General features: G+C 34.7%; 1 protein-coding gene across 2 annotated transcripts in view; it reads left to right on the top strand.

Moving 5' to 3' along the window:
* The window catches only part of LOC113511161 (serine/arginine repetitive matrix protein 1), a 94,246-nt gene extending 77,663 nt beyond the window's left edge, over positions 1 to 16,583 (top strand). Inside the window, exons 7-17 of one of the 2 annotated variants that reach the window (XM_031912059.2) lie at positions 114 to 377; positions 1,809 to 1,941; positions 2,851 to 2,958; positions 3,422 to 3,616; positions 4,554 to 4,706; positions 5,296 to 5,512; positions 6,543 to 6,676; positions 8,000 to 8,105; positions 13,027 to 13,145; positions 13,735 to 13,966; positions 14,808 to 16,583. In XM_031912059.2, the coding sequence (XP_031767919.1) occupies positions 114 to 377; positions 1,809 to 1,941; positions 2,851 to 2,958; positions 3,422 to 3,616; positions 4,554 to 4,706; positions 5,296 to 5,512; positions 6,543 to 6,676; positions 8,000 to 8,105; positions 13,027 to 13,145; positions 13,735 to 13,966; positions 14,808 to 14,936 (1,790 nt within the window). In that variant the 3' untranslated portion in view covers positions 14,937 to 16,583. Of the gene's footprint in view, positions 1 to 113; positions 393 to 1,808; positions 1,942 to 2,850; positions 2,959 to 3,421; positions 3,617 to 4,553; positions 4,707 to 5,295; positions 5,513 to 6,542; positions 6,677 to 7,999; positions 8,106 to 13,026; positions 13,146 to 13,734; positions 13,967 to 14,807 lie in introns of both variants that reach the window. The other variant, XM_026894770.3, reaches the window with a different exon arrangement.
* The last annotated feature ends 1,760 nt before the right edge of the window (positions 16,584 to 18,343 follow it).

Raw genomic sequence — 18,343 nt, 5'->3', positions numbered from 1 at the left:
CATGTTGTTGCTCAGGTATATAAATGACGGTCACTACCTTCTAACACATGGGTTCTGATTTTTTATCATTTTCGACAGTACAAAAAACCGACTTAGTCAATTTATGATTTCAGCCCACAAAATCTATGCTGACACGAGACGCCTTAAAGATTCCTATCCCGAACGGGAGCATGTTCGGTCACAACACAACTCGGGGACATACTCGGGAACGTTTTCCGGCACGTCATCCTCGGGGACGTCCGGTTCTAAAGCGCACAAATCGGACCCAGATCATAGAGAAAAGATTAACAGACCGTTGAGTTTTGGAGATGCTCGGGTCTTTTTCCCTGAGTCGTTCATCATACCCCGTCAGAGGCCTAGCGAAGTTGTTATTAAGAGTGCGTATTCTATACGTAAGTATTGCATATACGTATATGTGTACTTAGATTCTTTACATAATATATAAGTAACGCTATCGTATCATGTCTGTCGTGTAAATAATTTTCAGAAAAATGCGTTTGAAGTTTAATATTACCAAATTATAATTTGATTATATATGTAAAAAACATATAATCAAATTATATGTGTTTTACATATTAACCTCGTTATTGATAAAAACTAAATCCTCCTACAAACTAAATTAACTATTACACTGTTTTGTCACTTTCGTTCAAATTGAGGATTTAGTACAAAAGAAAGAGACAAAGATAGTTTAAGATGTAGCTGGTCGCATTAAATGACCGAAATGAACAACGCACGATTACCTATCGCTGTTAAACAGCTAACTTAAAGCGAGTAGTCCCCGACGTCGGGGTCACCAATAATGTGGAACAGATGATCTTAAATTATCAGAGTATTTACAATTACACGTGGGTAGGTCTGACGTGCAATTTCTTGTACTCGGTGACGGGACTACTCGCTTTAAGTTAGCTGTTTAACAGCGGTAGGTAATCGTGCGTTGTTCACATCGGTCATTTAATGTGACCAGCTACAAAGAAATGTAACAGCTTTATAAGAGGTTTAACGTTTTTATGAATAAAGGTATAAATATCTAATGTAATAATAAAAAATATCAAACAATGACATCATATACATATATACATTGGAGCTTAAAAATTGAAACTTACGCCGACTTGATGCGTAATTCATGTAACTTACGCGTAAAATAAGAGAGATTCGAGTAACGCGGCAGAATAGAGTTTGATATGACGCCTTGATTTGAGGCACGAGTCTCCTCATAACAAATTAAATATCGTCATAATCATAGAATACTGACGGATCTGACAAATATTACATATATAGATCCGTCAGTATTCTACGACTATGGCGATATAAGTCTACTACTACTATTCTGGATAAATGACTTCACATACTATTTTATCTGAATTTTTTTTTCTCTGGTAAGGCTCTGTTTTACTTTTTTCTCCTGGTTTCTACAAGATAGATATTACGAAATAGTTACTGCAAGTGGTATTCTTATTCTATCACCAATTTACCACTTAGAAAACTCAAGATATAGTGTATAATAATATTTTTTTTATACTACTTTAGTGGCAAACAAGGATCCGGCCCGTCTGATGGTAAACGGGCTTACTGTAGCCTATGGACGTCTTTAACACCAGAGACGTCACGTTAAATCCTCAGGAATGGCGCCGCATGGGGGGTATCATAGGCGAAACAGTACACTCTGTTATGTTCATGGTACTGCTCATGTCTATAGGCGACGATTACCACTTTCCATCAGGTGGGCCGTCAGCTTGTTTGCCATTCTAAGTTGAATAAAAAAATTAATAGATTGGTATTGTGGTGACTTTATGATCGTTTCACAGCGAGCTCCCACTCGAGTCCACAAAACATAGAGTTGCCAGAGCCGGTAATGAGTGGCGAGGGCTCGCCGGCTGAGCAGCTGGGTGCCATCAGCCCGCCCGCGCAGTACGCACACTCCGCACCCAGATACGTCAGGTAACATACATAAGCATTTTTTTTTCATGCCCACCCCTGAATGACTTGTGCCCACCCTAACAATATACCCTATATTGCTAGCAATGGGACTGTTTTGACTCCTTTATCAACAATCTCCAGGGGAAAGGGATTATTAGGGCAACAGCCCTAGCAATGGCTAGCAGTATATCGCATCAGAGCGACCTCCACGCGGTGGGAAGAGAGGGATTGTTCGTAATAGGGACGTTAATCCCTATTGCTGGGGAAGAAGAGATTGTTAGTAATGGAGACTAAGAGCTCTATTGCTAGCAATATACCCAACCAGGTCGACCTTCCCGTGGTCCCCCCTGGAAACCATCATGCTGAATTCTAAGTGATTATTATTTATTTGAGTTTTTATTATTATCATTATGATGGGCTAGCTGACCTGCCTTTTTTTCATCCTCACCTATCATCCCTCACTGGTGCTCCGCCAGCGTATACCGTTAGCCCAGGCGGGGTTACCATTTCCTATCATCCATTAAAAAAAATCCCTATTGCTGCAATATACCCTGTCAGGTCGAACTTCAAGCAGTTCCCCTTGGAAACCATCGTGATTAATTCTTAATGAATCCGTCACAATGGATTAACTGACCTGATTTCATACTCACCTATCACCACTCACTGGTACCCTGCCAGCGTATACCGATAGCGCAGGCGGGATTACCATTCCATTAACATCCACCAAGACTTCCACTTGTTCCCCCCTGGAAACCGACGTGGTTAATTCTAGTTGATCCGTTACAATGGGCTAACTGACCTAGTCTCACCCTAACCTATCATCTCTTACTGATGCCCCGCCTTACATATATGTACTTTATAAAACCTCCATTACTAATAATCTCCTCCCTCACGACGGTTGTTATTTGTAATGATTCATTATTGTTTCAGGTCAAACTCCCACTCGCAGCCGAGCGTGCGAGAAGAGGACAGCTGTAATATCAACAGCCATAAATCTTTGCCTGATCTACACACGCAGACGCGCTGTTACCCTGAACAGTTAGTGTAATATTATATACAATTCAAAGAACTTTAAAAAGAAAAACATTCGACAAAAATGTTCCACAAAAAAAGCCACCTCCAGATTCACCAAATTCACCAATCATTGTGATTTGAAGACCAAACTGCTGAACCAATTTTGATAAAATTTGTATGGAATGGGAACAATCTGAAAGTATATCCATTCAGATAAAAAGAATTCCGAGTCGGTTTACAATTGACGGAGTTAGGAGGTAACAAACAAAAAAATTACAACCGAATTGAGAATCTGCTTCTTTGATAAATTAGGTGCTTGTCTTGATATTACAATAGTACATTAGTGCAGCGGCCAGCAACTGAGGCATTGATGGAAAGGTGCAAATGTGGGCCGAGGCGTAGCCGAGGCACACATACGTGAGTCCATCAATATATATATATATATATATATGAATATGATAATTCCATGAATCTTGTTCGCTTTCAGCATGAATACGAGTGAAATCCACACGATGGGGTCGATGGGCCGGTCGCCGCGGCGGCGCCGCCACTCGGGCCACCAGCGCACCGCGTCCTGCTCCTCCAAGGGGACCAGATCCAACCATTCCTCGCTGCTGTCCTCGTGCGAGGCCTTCTCCGAGCACCCCTCGCCTGGTGACGACAATTATCACTCGTATAACAGGTAACACTGTTTAACCACTAAAACCTAGATATGTTTTTTTTTTCGGTGTTACTTTCTTTAGGCATCCTGTCCTCGATATTGGATAATAGTGACTCCATGTCACAGTGGATACCTTTTATGATAAGCACACTATGTTATTAGAGCGTTATAAAATTATAAAAAGACCATTATTTAAAAATGAACAATCGAGGGCTGCTAGCAAGATGTACATGTCATCGTCCTCGAAGCGGACAACCCCTGTTCCCTGCCGGTTCTTCACTGGAAATCTATTTGATCTTCAGCTTCATACTTTAGCTTATCTGAGAATTGCAAAACAATTGAACATATTTTAATATTACTAAAACGTTAATAATCATAGAATACGTTGCTCACTAAAAACTATGCAACTGTCTTCAAATTTTAAATCAAAAATTGAAGTCCGTTACTTCATATTTTGATTCAAAATTTTTTAATACATTTTTGCTATCAAAATCCAAATTTCTACCGACAGCTTAATAAAAATATTATATATTGTATTTTTAACGTTTCAGTTCGCTAGTAAATAACTTTTTAAATAATCAGTCAATAACATCAACGATTGTTAAATAGTTTTTAATAATTGTCAAATAATTGCGACGTTTCTTCACTTCGGTAAGCGAAAGTCATGAACGCTGTTAAATATGCCAATGAGGTAAAGGGTCGTGGTAGGTCATATAGGCCATGTAAATCAGCATAGAATAGGCTACCCCCTTCTTTCCTGTGGATGTCGTAAGAGGTAACTGAGGGATCTTAAATCCAACTTAAAACATCACCAAAAGTCAAACTGCGGTTGTCAATCAGCTTGCCAGGCATGGCAACTACTAGCAAAACTGTCCTTATGGGGGAGGCTATGTTCAGCAGTGGACAGTTAACTGCTGATACATACATACAAAGTAATGAGTGCGACGTGTTTGGGCAGCCGGTGCGGGTCGTCGTTCGCGCGCGACTCGGGCGGCTCGAGCGGCCACTACACGCAGCGCAGCGCGCCGCCGCACGCGCACGCGCACGCGCACGCGCACGCACGCGCCATGCGCACCGACTCCGGCTCCTCCACGCAGCACGACCAGGCCAGGTACGCACTCACTTTTCTATTCGATAACAGTGCTAACTTCTTGCCCGGTACCTCGTACGCGTGGATTTCAGATGTACATAGATAGATACTCTTTATTGTTTCCTCCAAAAGATTATAGTACGTTATATTATTCTCAATTTCGTGTATAATATGGTATATGTTATATATGTGTACGTATATTTGTTATTTATATATATTTATTCGTTTATATATGTAATTTTAGTATATATGTATATCAATAATTACTAGTACCGCATTCGAGTATTCTGACACTTCCCTATGGTTGACTGGGAGAGAATGCTTTTAGCATTAAGTCCGCCATGTACACATGTATGTACTAATGAATATATAAATAAATTATATTAGTAAACTTATTATAAATATAAATGATTACTAGAAAAGATGACATATTAGAAAACAATGGGCGGCCTTATTAAAAGCAATCTCTTTCAGACAACTTTTGGATGAGGAAGAATAATTATAAACAGTTCGACCGGAGGCATATAATCTATATTTTTACTACAAATATTTCTACTATTCAAATAAACCAGAGGTAAGGTAAATAAAAAATGTAATATAAATTTTCCAGTCGATACAACTCGTACTACCCTGAGTACGGGCGCGGCGGCGGCGCCGAGGGCGAGCTGGAGTGCTACGTGTCGGCGCCGCCGCAGTTCCAGGACGGCGCGCCCTCGCCGCCGCCCCCGCCGCCCCCGCCGCACCCGCCGCACCCCCTGCCGCCGGCCCCGCACGCCCACCACCCGCCAGTGTACTCCGCGCAGCCCACCGTCGGGATACACTTCCAAGTAACATCATAGTCATGTTTTATTGATGGATTTGTGTACGTCATGTCCTTAGATTATATAGAGTGTCTCCATACAAATGCTTCGAGAAAAGCGGGTCAACTTTTTCATACAATTTTGCGTGATAAATAGTTATGAGTGTTCCCTTTATAACTTCTATATTTATTTTGTCTTGTAAATTGTGCACTTTTTTATAATAATTGAATATAGATACATTGTGTGCCTATGTAAATAGAACATTAATAAAAAACTAGACAGCTAATTTCATAATTAGCTGACAAAAAGTTGACCCGTTTTCAATGCTCTATCTATATAATCTGCAGTCTTATGGTTTATTTATTTACTTTTAATTGCACCACTTAAAGGATAATACAAATATACATACATACATACAATTATATATATATATATATATATATATATATATATATATATATATATATATATATATATATATATATATATATATATATATATATATATATATATATATATATATATATATATATATATATATATATATGTATATGTATATATATATATATAATTGTCACTCACACAATATAAGCTCATAGCTGATTTGGAAGAAATATGAAAAAAATAAGTTCGTTTTACTTTTTTAAGAGGAATTAGTTTTAACTAAATGTAGTTAGCTAAAATTAAGTGTTCTGTACTTGGATATAATATAAAAAAACCCACACACACACATATATATATATATATATATATATATATATATATATATATATATATATATATATATATATATATATATATATATATATATATATATATATATATATATCTTCCAGACAACTATCTAATGGAGAAGAAAAGAAAAAAAACGGTAGCTATTTGGCGCAAGAAGTAACTAATAAAAAAAAAGAAAAATGCTCATATTAATAACACATGTGCAAATAATCTTATGCGCACCTTACATCTAAGTACTATAATGTAGTAGTTTTCTAAAATGGAAAAAAGATGGTAATGGGAACGGTAATAAATAGTAATTTAACGTACTTGTGGTATACAGGCGAGCGCCCCTCCCCCTCAGTTCCAAGACGAGCCGCCTATGTACGACTATAGAGACTACGAGTGCACCTATAAGGCGCCACTCAAGTGCCTCACCGTCGGCAGGAAGGAATACAGTTCTAGAGATTACAACAGGTTAGTTCGTATACCTGATTAGTTTTTTTTTTTCTTTTTTTTTGTATATACACAAATGTATATATGTACACTAACCGCAAATGTAAAATTCTTTTGTCCCCTGTGTTATACACTAGAGGAAAAAACTATGGGATCCAAAAAAATGCCAAATTTTTTGAGGCTTTTCAAGTAGCTGTATTTTCCTTAAAAAGGTCGTACTGGAATTTAAAAAAAGGATTTTAAAGCTCAAAGTTTTTACTTTTGAGATCTTATGATAAAAACATTTTTTAAGCAACGTGTTCCGCTCAATCCTAATGAATACCGAAAAAATATTTTTTTTTTAAATTGGTTCTTTTTTTGGTCTACGAAATTGGAAAAAAATTTTCTAACTTAACCACTATATGGATCGGATAGCTTGATCATTTAGCTTTAAAGCTGAATGAACAAGCTATCCGATCAAAAAAATTTTGCATATTTTTTATCCCTTAATTTTTTCCTCTAGTGTATAACGCAGGGGACAAATGAATTTTACATTTGCGGTTAGTGTACACTTTATTCAGTGTTTTTTTTTCTTATGATAATGGAATGGTAACCCCGCCTGAGCTAACGGTATACGCTGGCGAGGCATCAGGGATGATAGGTGAGAATGAAAAAGCAGGTCAGTTAGCCCATCGTAACGAATACACCTGGAATTCAGCACGATGGTTTCCAGGGCGGACCACGTAAAAATCGACCTGATAAGGTATATTGACTAGTCCATATTACTAACAACCCCCCCCCCCCCTCCTTTATTCAATGGTTTTATCACGATAAAAAACTATATTTTTCTTTCTAAAAAAAAAAATCTTAAATAACGCAATGTATTTTAAATTTTCAAATAGGGTTTAAATAGATTCAGGTCACACTAAAAAACAATAGGCGGTCTTGTCTCATACAGCGATCTCTCGCAAGCAACCTTTGAATGGAAAGGAGTAATTTATTGTTTGAAAATTGTGTCCCTTTTATAAATACTTTTTTTTATATTAATAAATCACCCATTAACTGTCCATTGCTACACATATGCCTCCCCATAAGAGGGGAGTTTTGCCAGTAGTTGCCACTCTTAGCAGGCAGATTAGCAACCGCAATTAAGCTTTGATGATGCTTTAAGAGAGACGCTACTGCCCATCCCTAGACCATTTATTTCCCTTAGTCACCTCTTACGACACCCATGGGAAATGAAGGGGTGACCCATTGTATACCGGGACTATATAGCGATAAATGCATATGTATGGGTTTGTGTATGTTTTTATTATGTTTTTACTGTCCTCATATTATTTGTTTTATTATTATTTTTGCATACAGGTACCACGAGCCTAGCACGGAACTGATAAGCAAGCAGCCACAGTACCAGGAGGTGCGCATGCGGCCGCGCGCGGACGATACCCAGGAGTACGTTAACACTACACAGGTATGTACACTATACAGGCCCATAGAATCCCATAAAATCGTTTTTCTGGAGTCATTTTATCTGGATGATGATATTTTTTCTGTTACGTGCGGTAATAACAATAATATCAGTTACTTTGTCACTCAAGAAGACCTAAATCCCGGTTCGCACTGATCTATTATTTGAAGACATTAAAATGGAAGTCTCCAGAATCTTTGTTGAATAAATGATTGAATGAAAATTTATTTCAATAATCCACAACACTTACATATAGTTAGATTGCAAGTAATAACAACTTAAAAAATATATATCGCACCTATGTTATCGGTATACGCTGGCAGAGCCCTAGTAATAGGCCAAGATGAAAGCAGGCCAATTGGCCTATCGCAATGTATTCTTTATAAGTTAACTACGATAATAATATATAATAGTATATAAGTGTATATAATGAGTAGGGATATATATTTTACATTATTACATGTATCATATCTGTATATTAAGAAATATTTTTTTTTTTTTTTTTTTTTTTTTATTTTTATTGACACATAAAACAGATTACAACCATAAGAAACTTAAGTAATAATTACATTTGTGATTCGGCTAGGTTATAATCCGATTATATTATGTGCACAGCTTGAGTAATACATTAAAAGCAAACACATAATATAAAAAGAAATAATTAAAATGTTATATAAATATATAAAAGATAAAACTATATATAAAAAAAAAACATATTTTCAATCGTGTTCTACATAATAGAAATCAAGTTCTTCCTAAATATCAAATATTTTGTACCGAATATGTCGATGGATTTGTGGTCGAGCAGTAAGTCATTATAATGACGACACATTCTTACCACAGGATTGTAATAAGAAGTGTTATTTTTGTACACTTGCAATGTAAACAATTTATGAGTGGGATTACGTGCTTTGTACCTCGTATTAAAATTTAAATTAAGCAGTAGAGATGGAGAATCTATGACGTTATGGATGATTTTGTACAGATATAGTATGTCACTACGCTGACGACGCCTCTCTAAAGATGTAATATGAAAGTGTTCAAGCTTGTTTTCATAAGAGCTCAGTTTGCGAAGCAAGCCCGTTCGAAACGCGAGTATATTAAGGCATTTTCGCTGAACACTCTCAATACGATCACAATGTACTTTATAAAATGGAGACCAGATACCGAGCCATACTCCAGAATACTTCTCACCAGTGATTGATATAGAGAAAGAAAACTGCTAGGATTTTTAAAATTTTTAGTTAATCTAGTAATAAATCCCAGCAGTTGGTTGCTTCTGTTTATAATACATTCATAGTGTGGTTTAAAAGAAAGTTGGTCGTCAAAAATAATACCCAGATCATTAGCGACATTTCTGCGTTCTAGTATTTGTCCATTAATAGTGTAATTATAAATTAATTTTTGTGATCTGCGAGTGAAAGACAACACAAATCATTTACGTACATTTAGACCCATTAAATTATTAATGCACCACTCGGATATTGTATCTAAATCGTATTGAAGCAATTGTGAATCATTGAAATCTCTTATGGTACAAAAAACCTTTAAATCATCGGCATATAATAGCGATGGACACCTTAGTTTTTCTACGAGGTCATTAATGAAGATAATAAATAAGAGAGGACCAATATGAGAACCTTGAGGAATTCCTGAGGTTACAGGAACAGGTGAGGATAAGTGTCCATTGAGCGTAACTAATTGGCTTCTGTTAGCGAGGTATGACTCGAACCATCGAAGAAGACTACCATGAATACCGAAGTGTCTAAGTTTATTACAAAGAGTCAAATGGTGAACCCTGTCAAATGCCTTGGAGAAGTCCGTGTAGATAGAGTCAACTTGAGTTCGGGTAGCAAATGCTCTACAAAGGAAATCTTTATATTCAAGGAGATTGCTTATTGTAGACTTTTTTGGTATAAAACCGTGCTGGTTAGGTGTTATAAATTGTGAGACGTGATAGTAGAGTTCATCGTAAATTAGACTTTCAAATAGTTTGGCAAAGCTACACAATTTACTAATCGGTCTATAATTCTCACACATAGTAATATCACCAGACTTGTGAATCGGTACAATGTGTGCAATTTTCCAACAAGTAGGAAAAGTACCAGATTCTAATGATTTATTAAAAATAATACAAAGGGGTACAGCAAGTTCTTTAAAGCAGGAGATAATAAAGAAAGGTGGTATGCGGTCTGGTCCAGCTCCCTTGTTGGGATCTAGTTTTTTTATTGTACTCCTTATATCAGATTCAGTGAAAGAAATTATGTGAATTGGGTAGTTCGGTACAGTAGCTTTATAAGAGTTCGAGTTCGTTACGCTATAAGGATTGACAAATACAGAGCTGAAATAACTGGAAAATAATTCACTAGCTTCATTATAATTAGTAGATGTAGAACCGTTAAATTTAAGTGTAGGCGGTACGGCATAATAAGATTTTCTATTATGAACATATCTCCAAAAGTGCTTGACATCAGACATAAGAGATTCCTCTACTGATGATAAATAGTTCTTATGACACTCATTAATAAGTCTTTTGCATCGAGTTCTAAGAAGAGCGAAAGTATCATAGTCCCGGGGATTGCCAAATTTTTTATATCGTTTATGGTACTTATGCTTTTCAGACAGACACTTCCTTAACGAGCGACTAAACCAACAAGGGTACGAATGTGAACCAACTACTGTTAACGGTATATGTTTACTTATTAAATTTTCAAGTATTTTATAAAATGTCTCAGTTGCACTATTAACGTCTGCATATGACAGTACATTTGACCATTCGATGCACCCAAGCTCAGCTCTAATTTTTTCATAGTTACCTTTACGGAAATTCGGACGCTGGCATATTTTAGATTTGGGAGGATTGAAACTATTTGAAGTGTGTATATCTATACAAAGACAGGGATGGTGTTCATCGATTCGAATAAGAGGACTCGCTGCATAAACCTGTAGGGTTGGCAAATTAGAAAGTACAAGATCCAAGTAACGGTTGTTTTTATTTGGTATATTATTGAATTGGTTTAGGCCACACAAAGATATAACATCAATAAGAAGGCAAGCTTTACGATCTTGGGGATCACTCGGTGTCATTGCCGCGTAATTAGGTGATCCAGACCATAAGATACCAGGCGTATTAAAATCACCAATACACAAAAAATCACTCAATTCGTTAGAGCGTAACATTATATTCTGAATGTTATTATAAAATTCTTGCAACATTGTTGTTATTAAGTCAGGAGGTAAATAGCACAGACATAAATTTATCACCTTATTTTTTGAATTATTAGGAAAAATACTTAACCACAAATCCTCGACTCCACTTTCCCAACAAACCTGACGGACACATCTGAGATTCTTTTTTACTGCAATTGCGATTCCACCCCCTTCAGTTTTATTGATAAGAGTTGTGGAACGATCTCTGCGAAAGACATTGTACCGAGTATCGAGAAATTCAGCATCAAATACAGAGCTATTCAGATTAGTCTCCGTCAAGCAGATAACATCATAATTAGAATTTAAAATATTAATATACAATTCGTCCAGCTTAGATCTAATCCTATTGACATTTTGGTAGTACACAAACATAGATAATTAAAATAAGAAATAAAACAGAGTTACAATATGCTAATATGACAAAAAAAAAATACAAAAGTTTATAAAAAATAACGATATAATAATTATAGAATAAACGTGGAGGAGTGACCGAATTACAACCTGGCCAATGAATCCTCGTTTTTAATCGAAATACAGTTTGAGTTGTCGTCTTTACGCACATAAATGCGACCGTATTTCACCCAGACATACTTATATTTCTTTTCCTTTGCGACGATTCTAGTTTTAGTATGCAGAGACTTGCATTCAGGCGACAGGTGTTCAGCGATATATATTCTACGTGTCTCACCAGAAACTCCTAAGTGAGTAGAGCTAAGCGGCTCATTTGCGTTGGTCTTATTAAATCGTGATACCGAGGATAGTATGATGTCTCGCAGGCGGGGTGTGGAGAGGGTTAATAATATATTTCTCGGGCGATTCGATGATGAGCTAATCTTAAATTGAATTTCATCGTGCCTCCGATCAAACTGTTTATAATTACTCCTCTCCATTCAAAGGTTGCCTGGAAGAGATCGCTTTTAGCGATAAGGCCGCCCATTGTTTTCTCATTGGGATTATTTCTTGCAATTGTTTATATTTATAATAAGTTTACTATTGTAATCTTTTGGAGGAAATAATAAAGAGTATCTATCTATCTATCTAAAGAAGTTCTTCAACTTTCCTTCCTTCAAGAGAAGGAGGTACAAAATTCGCTTGTATTTTTTTTTTATTTGTTACCTCTTAACTCCGTCAGTTTTTAACTGATTTCGAAAACTCTTTTATAAGGGGGACATCCATTTTTCTTAAGTTCCTTTTGTCGTTTCTTACGATACTCACAGGAAAGGAAGGGTGGCCCGTTCTATGCCAGGGCCACACAGCGAGATACCCACTCCGCTAGGGTAAATTAATGCACGTAATTTTTTTATTTTTTTTTTTATTAAATAAAATATGTGGCTTGAGGGGGAAAGCGATTGTTAGTAATGGAGACTGAGAATCCCATTGCTAGCAATATACCCAACCAGGTCGACCTCCTCGCGGTTCTCCCTGGAAACTATTATATTTAATTCCTGATGAATTCATCATGATGGGCTAACTGACCTGTTTTTATTCTCATCTATCACCCTTCAGTGTATCCCGTTAGCGCAGGCGGGGTTATCATACCATTTACAGCCACCAAAAAAAAAATACATGGCCTTTCCTTGTTCCTTGTCCTTCTGTCTACCGACACTTCCAAAATTTAATCTTCAAACCAATTTATATGTACCGATTCCAGGCAACTATATTTTTTTATTGTTATTTAATATTAAACGTTACTATGATATTTTTATACCTACAGATATGTCCACCGGAGGAGGTGACGTCACCGCTTGGTACGTTTAAACGACAACGGTGCCTGCGGTACAAGCAACGTCGACCAAGGCCAATACTACGTTCCAAATCCGATATCTCTGATAGGTGAGTTCAAAAATAATAAATAAGTTCTCAATTTTGCTATTTTTGTGGGCGTTGTACTAATACTTCACTAATTATAAACCAATTCTAAGCAATTTTGCCCATTATAATCACGTGTAAACAATGATATCTGTCGTGTCTAAGTACATGCCCAAGATACTGTAAATATGAAAACAAAATAATGTGAATGTGTCCGTTAATGTCACGTTCACAGTGCGAACGTCTATTAAACGAAACAAATTCTGTTATAATTTGTGTAAGGTGGACTTTTTAAAACATATTGACAGTTTTGCTTGTTGTGAAGTATAGAAAACTACCTTAAATCTATGTTGTGAAGCGAAATCTATGATTATGTGTTTTAAAATCAAATATTACAAATTATTGCGTGCTATTTTTTTGCGAAGAAAAAGGTAGATAGATAGATACTCTTTATTGTTTCCTCCAAAAGATTACAATAGTAAAATTATTATAAATATAAATAATTACAAGAAATAATCACAATGAGAAAACAATGGTAGTGCGAGTTTATGAGTGCAAGTATTTTTGAACAGTGATATTTTATGTTTCTATCACAAAATCATAAATGTTACAGATATAGGCGCACGGACGGCCGCAGCCCCGCGTCAGCTCCCTGCGAAGGCGAAGACTCCCCCGACAGCCCGTCAGAAGAGTCAACGCGACTACAGCACTTCTTCGAGCGGCTTGGACTCGACGCGAGACAGTACGAGGCTCTTGTCAGGGACTCGGCCTCTGAGAGTCCTGTTTTCTTTTCATCAGCGTCCACGGTGGACTCTAATCAGTTGGCCGCCGCCGCGGATTATACGGTAATATTGTTATTTTTTTTTTATGGTTACAAATTTAAAATGTAAACAGCAAAATATTGTTGTTCATTTGAGTCTGTACCTATTTTATTATAAGGTACGGTAAAAGTAGGTTGCATATTTATTTATTTATGTTTTTGTATATTCATTTTTAATATAGATATTAAGTTATAACAAAAATGCACACAGGCGGAGTTATTATCCCTTAATGGGATTTTTTCCAGTCAACCTTGAGAATCCATTTTTTTTTGTTATTAATTTTATTAAAATTAAATTTTCTTATCTTAGGCAATGTTACACAATTACTAGCTATGAAGCTATGGGATATAGCTTCATTTATGAAAACCAATAGATAAAGTATCCCAATTGCTTAGTTATAACCGACCCATGCACCAAATTTCATTAATTTCAATTCAAATCCGTTCTGTAGTTTTCGTCGAAAGAGTATCCATCCATCTGTCATTATAAACTTTCATTTATATAATTTTAATAAGATTTAATTTCTGTAAGTGGTCCTATATTAGGTCTACTACCCTAAACCTAAACCTAAACTTAAACCTTTTCATGAAACAATGTTGTTAATTTTATAATTTAAATTATTAGGCTATGGAATGAGCTCCCTGTCGAAGTTTTCCCTAGAGTCTACTACAACAGTATGGAATTCTTTAAAAAGGATATATTAAGGTTTCTTCAGAGTCGACAATGCGCACGTTAAACCCCTGTTGCAGGCGACCATAGGCTACAGTAATCGTTTAACATCAATCGGGTTGTATGCTTGTTTTGGCACCTTTGTAGTATAAAAAAAAGGTCTGGCCAAGTAGTAAGTATATGATTTTTTTTACAGGTACAAGGACCAACTGTACAGAAACAAATTTACAGAAATACAGAGCCCCCTAGTGTGGTGGAGAGGAACGCACGTATTATTAAATGGCTCTGCCAATGCCGAAAGACACAGATGCAGCAACCGCAATGAAACTAAATCAAGACAGTAGTTTAAAATAACCCCACTTAACATTTATATGGCATAGACTTTTTCATTTATTAAGCTTTGGCCAGAGACCATCATCCAATGACATAGACTAAAAAAAATTTAAAGTTGATCCATGTTAAATTTTAGAATAATGTAATTTTTTCGGTACCAAAATAAGACGTTCTATTTTTGAACTATTTTTTATCAATGACAACTATACTCTACGCTTTAGTCAACGATTTTTTTTTAAGAGAAATTAAGAGAAACTTCGTATCGAACATGCTACGATTTTCGGTCTACTACGAAAATATCGACTAAAATTCTTTTCTGTGCGCGACTATAAAAAAAAAACACATAAATAAATGAAGGAACTAATTAATACTAATTAAAAGTAAACATTTAAACAAAATTATCTTTCGCCTATTTAGTCAACTCGAACTGGTTAGTATTCTAAATATAGTGAAATATAGAAACAAATATATTGATATAGTAGATTACTTCTGTTGAACAGAAAATGTGTTCAGATGGCTGGCAGAGACATTGGAGTATCCTTTTTCTCAAAATAATAACTCGATTAAGTATCATACTAAATCGAGTACGATAAACAATTAAAGGCAAAGCAAAAAATATTAAAGGCAAAGCTATCGACTGCTGGTAATGCGATACTAGTTCATTAGGTAGTTTAAATATAATTATTAAATAATTAATATAAGCTAATGAACTGTACATGTAGAAACAGACGAATCTATTAAAAGACGCAATATGATATTATAATTTTTTATTAAATTTTTTTCTTACGAAGTATTGATGTATCAATATTAGCTATACTTACATAATAAATAACACCCAATAATAAAAGGACCACAACATAATTATGTACCTATATACTTATATGTAACACCTATCTATACCGCTCTTCCATAATATGACTTTAGATCGTATGATCTAAGCATGCAGCGACAAATGTACGTAACGCGCGTTCTTACAGCCATTTTCTTTTTGACGTGACGTCACATAACCTAAAAATCTATGAAAGAAATTCTAAATAGGTAATAACTAGTGCAGGACTAACAATAATAGATACAAAAATTATTGAATGATAGACACCTCACGTCAAATTAGTTGATACAACCGTCTACCGAAGTTAACATACGTCTGTAGATGTACACATATAAAACAATACCCAATTTTTGCGCAGTTGTGTAATAATAGTGTCTCGTTTTTTTTCAAACATCTGAATTCAGTACCTACTTGATATTAATATATATTTTTCATAATAACTATGTACAACTCGTGAGCTTAGTCGTAAGATATAAAAACACGTTATTTTGAATTATAAAAATTCCCTTATTGGTTTCTACTGTATCAAATTAGGTGCTAAATACTCAGAACGAAGAGTTTTTTATTTTATTATTCATTGACATTATACATTTTTAAGTCTTCTTGTTTTTCCTACCCTTATCCCAATTATTACATTGGGTTGGAGTAATACGTTTTATATCCATATTAAAAAAAGATTTGGCTTAGGTTTGCGACCGGCCACCTGTATGACGTCAACCCTCGTTGGGAACATTTTTAAAAGTATCGATCAATATTACCCATAGATAAATTTCTTTATCTTTTTTTTAAATAAATATAATAAATACAGTAATAAAAATAGTTTATAATAATATCATTTAAAAAAGTTATAGAAAATAGCTTTTCTTTGGAATAAACAAAAAAATCTGTTTATGATATCTTTACTTTTTTATAGGACAGTATACTAATCATTATCCAATCTACAATTTGTGTCTTGAATTTGCATAAAGAAAATTAAAAAAATTACAATATTCTGTATTTATATTGAAAATCATATATATGTATATACAGGAATAAAAAACCGAGTATTTAGGTTTTTTATTCCTGTATATGCATATATATGACAATATAAATACAACCTGATTAATACTAGTAAAAGTTGTTTATTAAATGATATTATTATAAACTATTTTTATTACTGTATTTATTATATTTATTTAAAAAAAAGATAAAGAAATTTATCTATGGGTTTCTTGAAAGTTATAAAAAAGTTATAGAAAATAGCTTTTCTTTGGAATGTAATTCTTTTAGAATCTATAAAAAATCTGTTTATGATATCTATTCAAGCTAATGATAATATGATTTTTTATAGGACAAAGAGTATATAAAACATTGTCATATACTAGGACACTTACTTATTATCCAATCTACAATTTGTGTCTTGAATTTGCATAAAGAAAATAATAAAAAAATTACAATATTCTGGTCATATCGTTTTCATCCAATCAATTGAAAATTATATGTGAAAAACAAGACACCGGATATCGTCATTTCTTTCTGTCTTATGTATTTAATCATCTTGCTGGCGAAAACAAGTTTTCGTAGATGCAGTAAAAACCAATAAGGTGAAGGGAAATATTTGTAAGTAATAATGTTCCTGTTAATGGATTTGTCATTGTTAATAACACATATTTAGTATATTTCCAAATCTGTACCTACCTATATAAAAAGGTTCAAAATAATGTAAGAAATTTTAAATACGAGGTAATTGATGGTTTTAAATGGCGCCATGTTGCGTCAGTGTGACCATAGAGCATGATCTATCTGTATTAAGACCGTATTACACTATCAAATATGTAGATGTATATTTAAATTTTAAATACAGGCTGAAAAGAATAAAGTGATCTCACGATTTCAAAAATATATTTAGATATTTTACTGATATTAAATAATGAAGTAATTTAGATGTATATAAAATTTTATCCCAGTCGGTTGAGAATATATCCATACCTATATTTACATTTCTTGTAATAATACATCTAATTTTAAGTAATAAGTTAAATATTATTTCAAATCTGCTCCCTTAATATGCACTTTTTTACTGCTTTTCCTACCTAACACGTTACCAGGAAGTCACGTTACCAGAGTCAGTATTCATCGTCGCCTCATATTCAGGACGAATCCCCAGTCATAATGTATATTTTTAAAATCCATAAACAAAGAGATAATTAAAAATACTAGATGGCGCTGTTTTTGTTTGAAGAAAGTCACACCTTACTGATGCTAGTGTCAGCTCATTGCAGTAGCTACGTATTCATGTGATGTTGGGAGCACAAAATGGATCAAATTTAGCTTATATACTTATTTAAGTTGTGCCAAATTGTACCATTGTAATTAATAGTTTTAGCCCATTTATAATGAGTTTAATTTAAAAGATTCACAGCCTGAATTTTTACTCTAATTTTATTTAATTTACTGTAACGTCCGATATTTTAACCGAATTATAAAAAAGAGGTTCTCATTATTGAAACTTCTTTGTGGTCATGATGTAAATTTAAGTCTTGCCACATATATATGTTGATATTATTTTTTTATATGTTTTTTGTTTGTAT

The sequence above is a fragment of the Galleria mellonella genome, unplaced genomic scaffold (assembly GCF_026898425.1).
Source record: "Galleria mellonella isolate WM207_F2 unplaced genomic scaffold, CSIRO_AGI_GalMel_v1 utg133, whole genome shotgun sequence".
NCBI classification, from domain to species: domain Eukaryota; kingdom Metazoa; phylum Arthropoda; class Insecta; order Lepidoptera; family Pyralidae; genus Galleria; species Galleria mellonella.
This window is presented reverse-complemented; position numbering and strand designations above follow the sequence as displayed.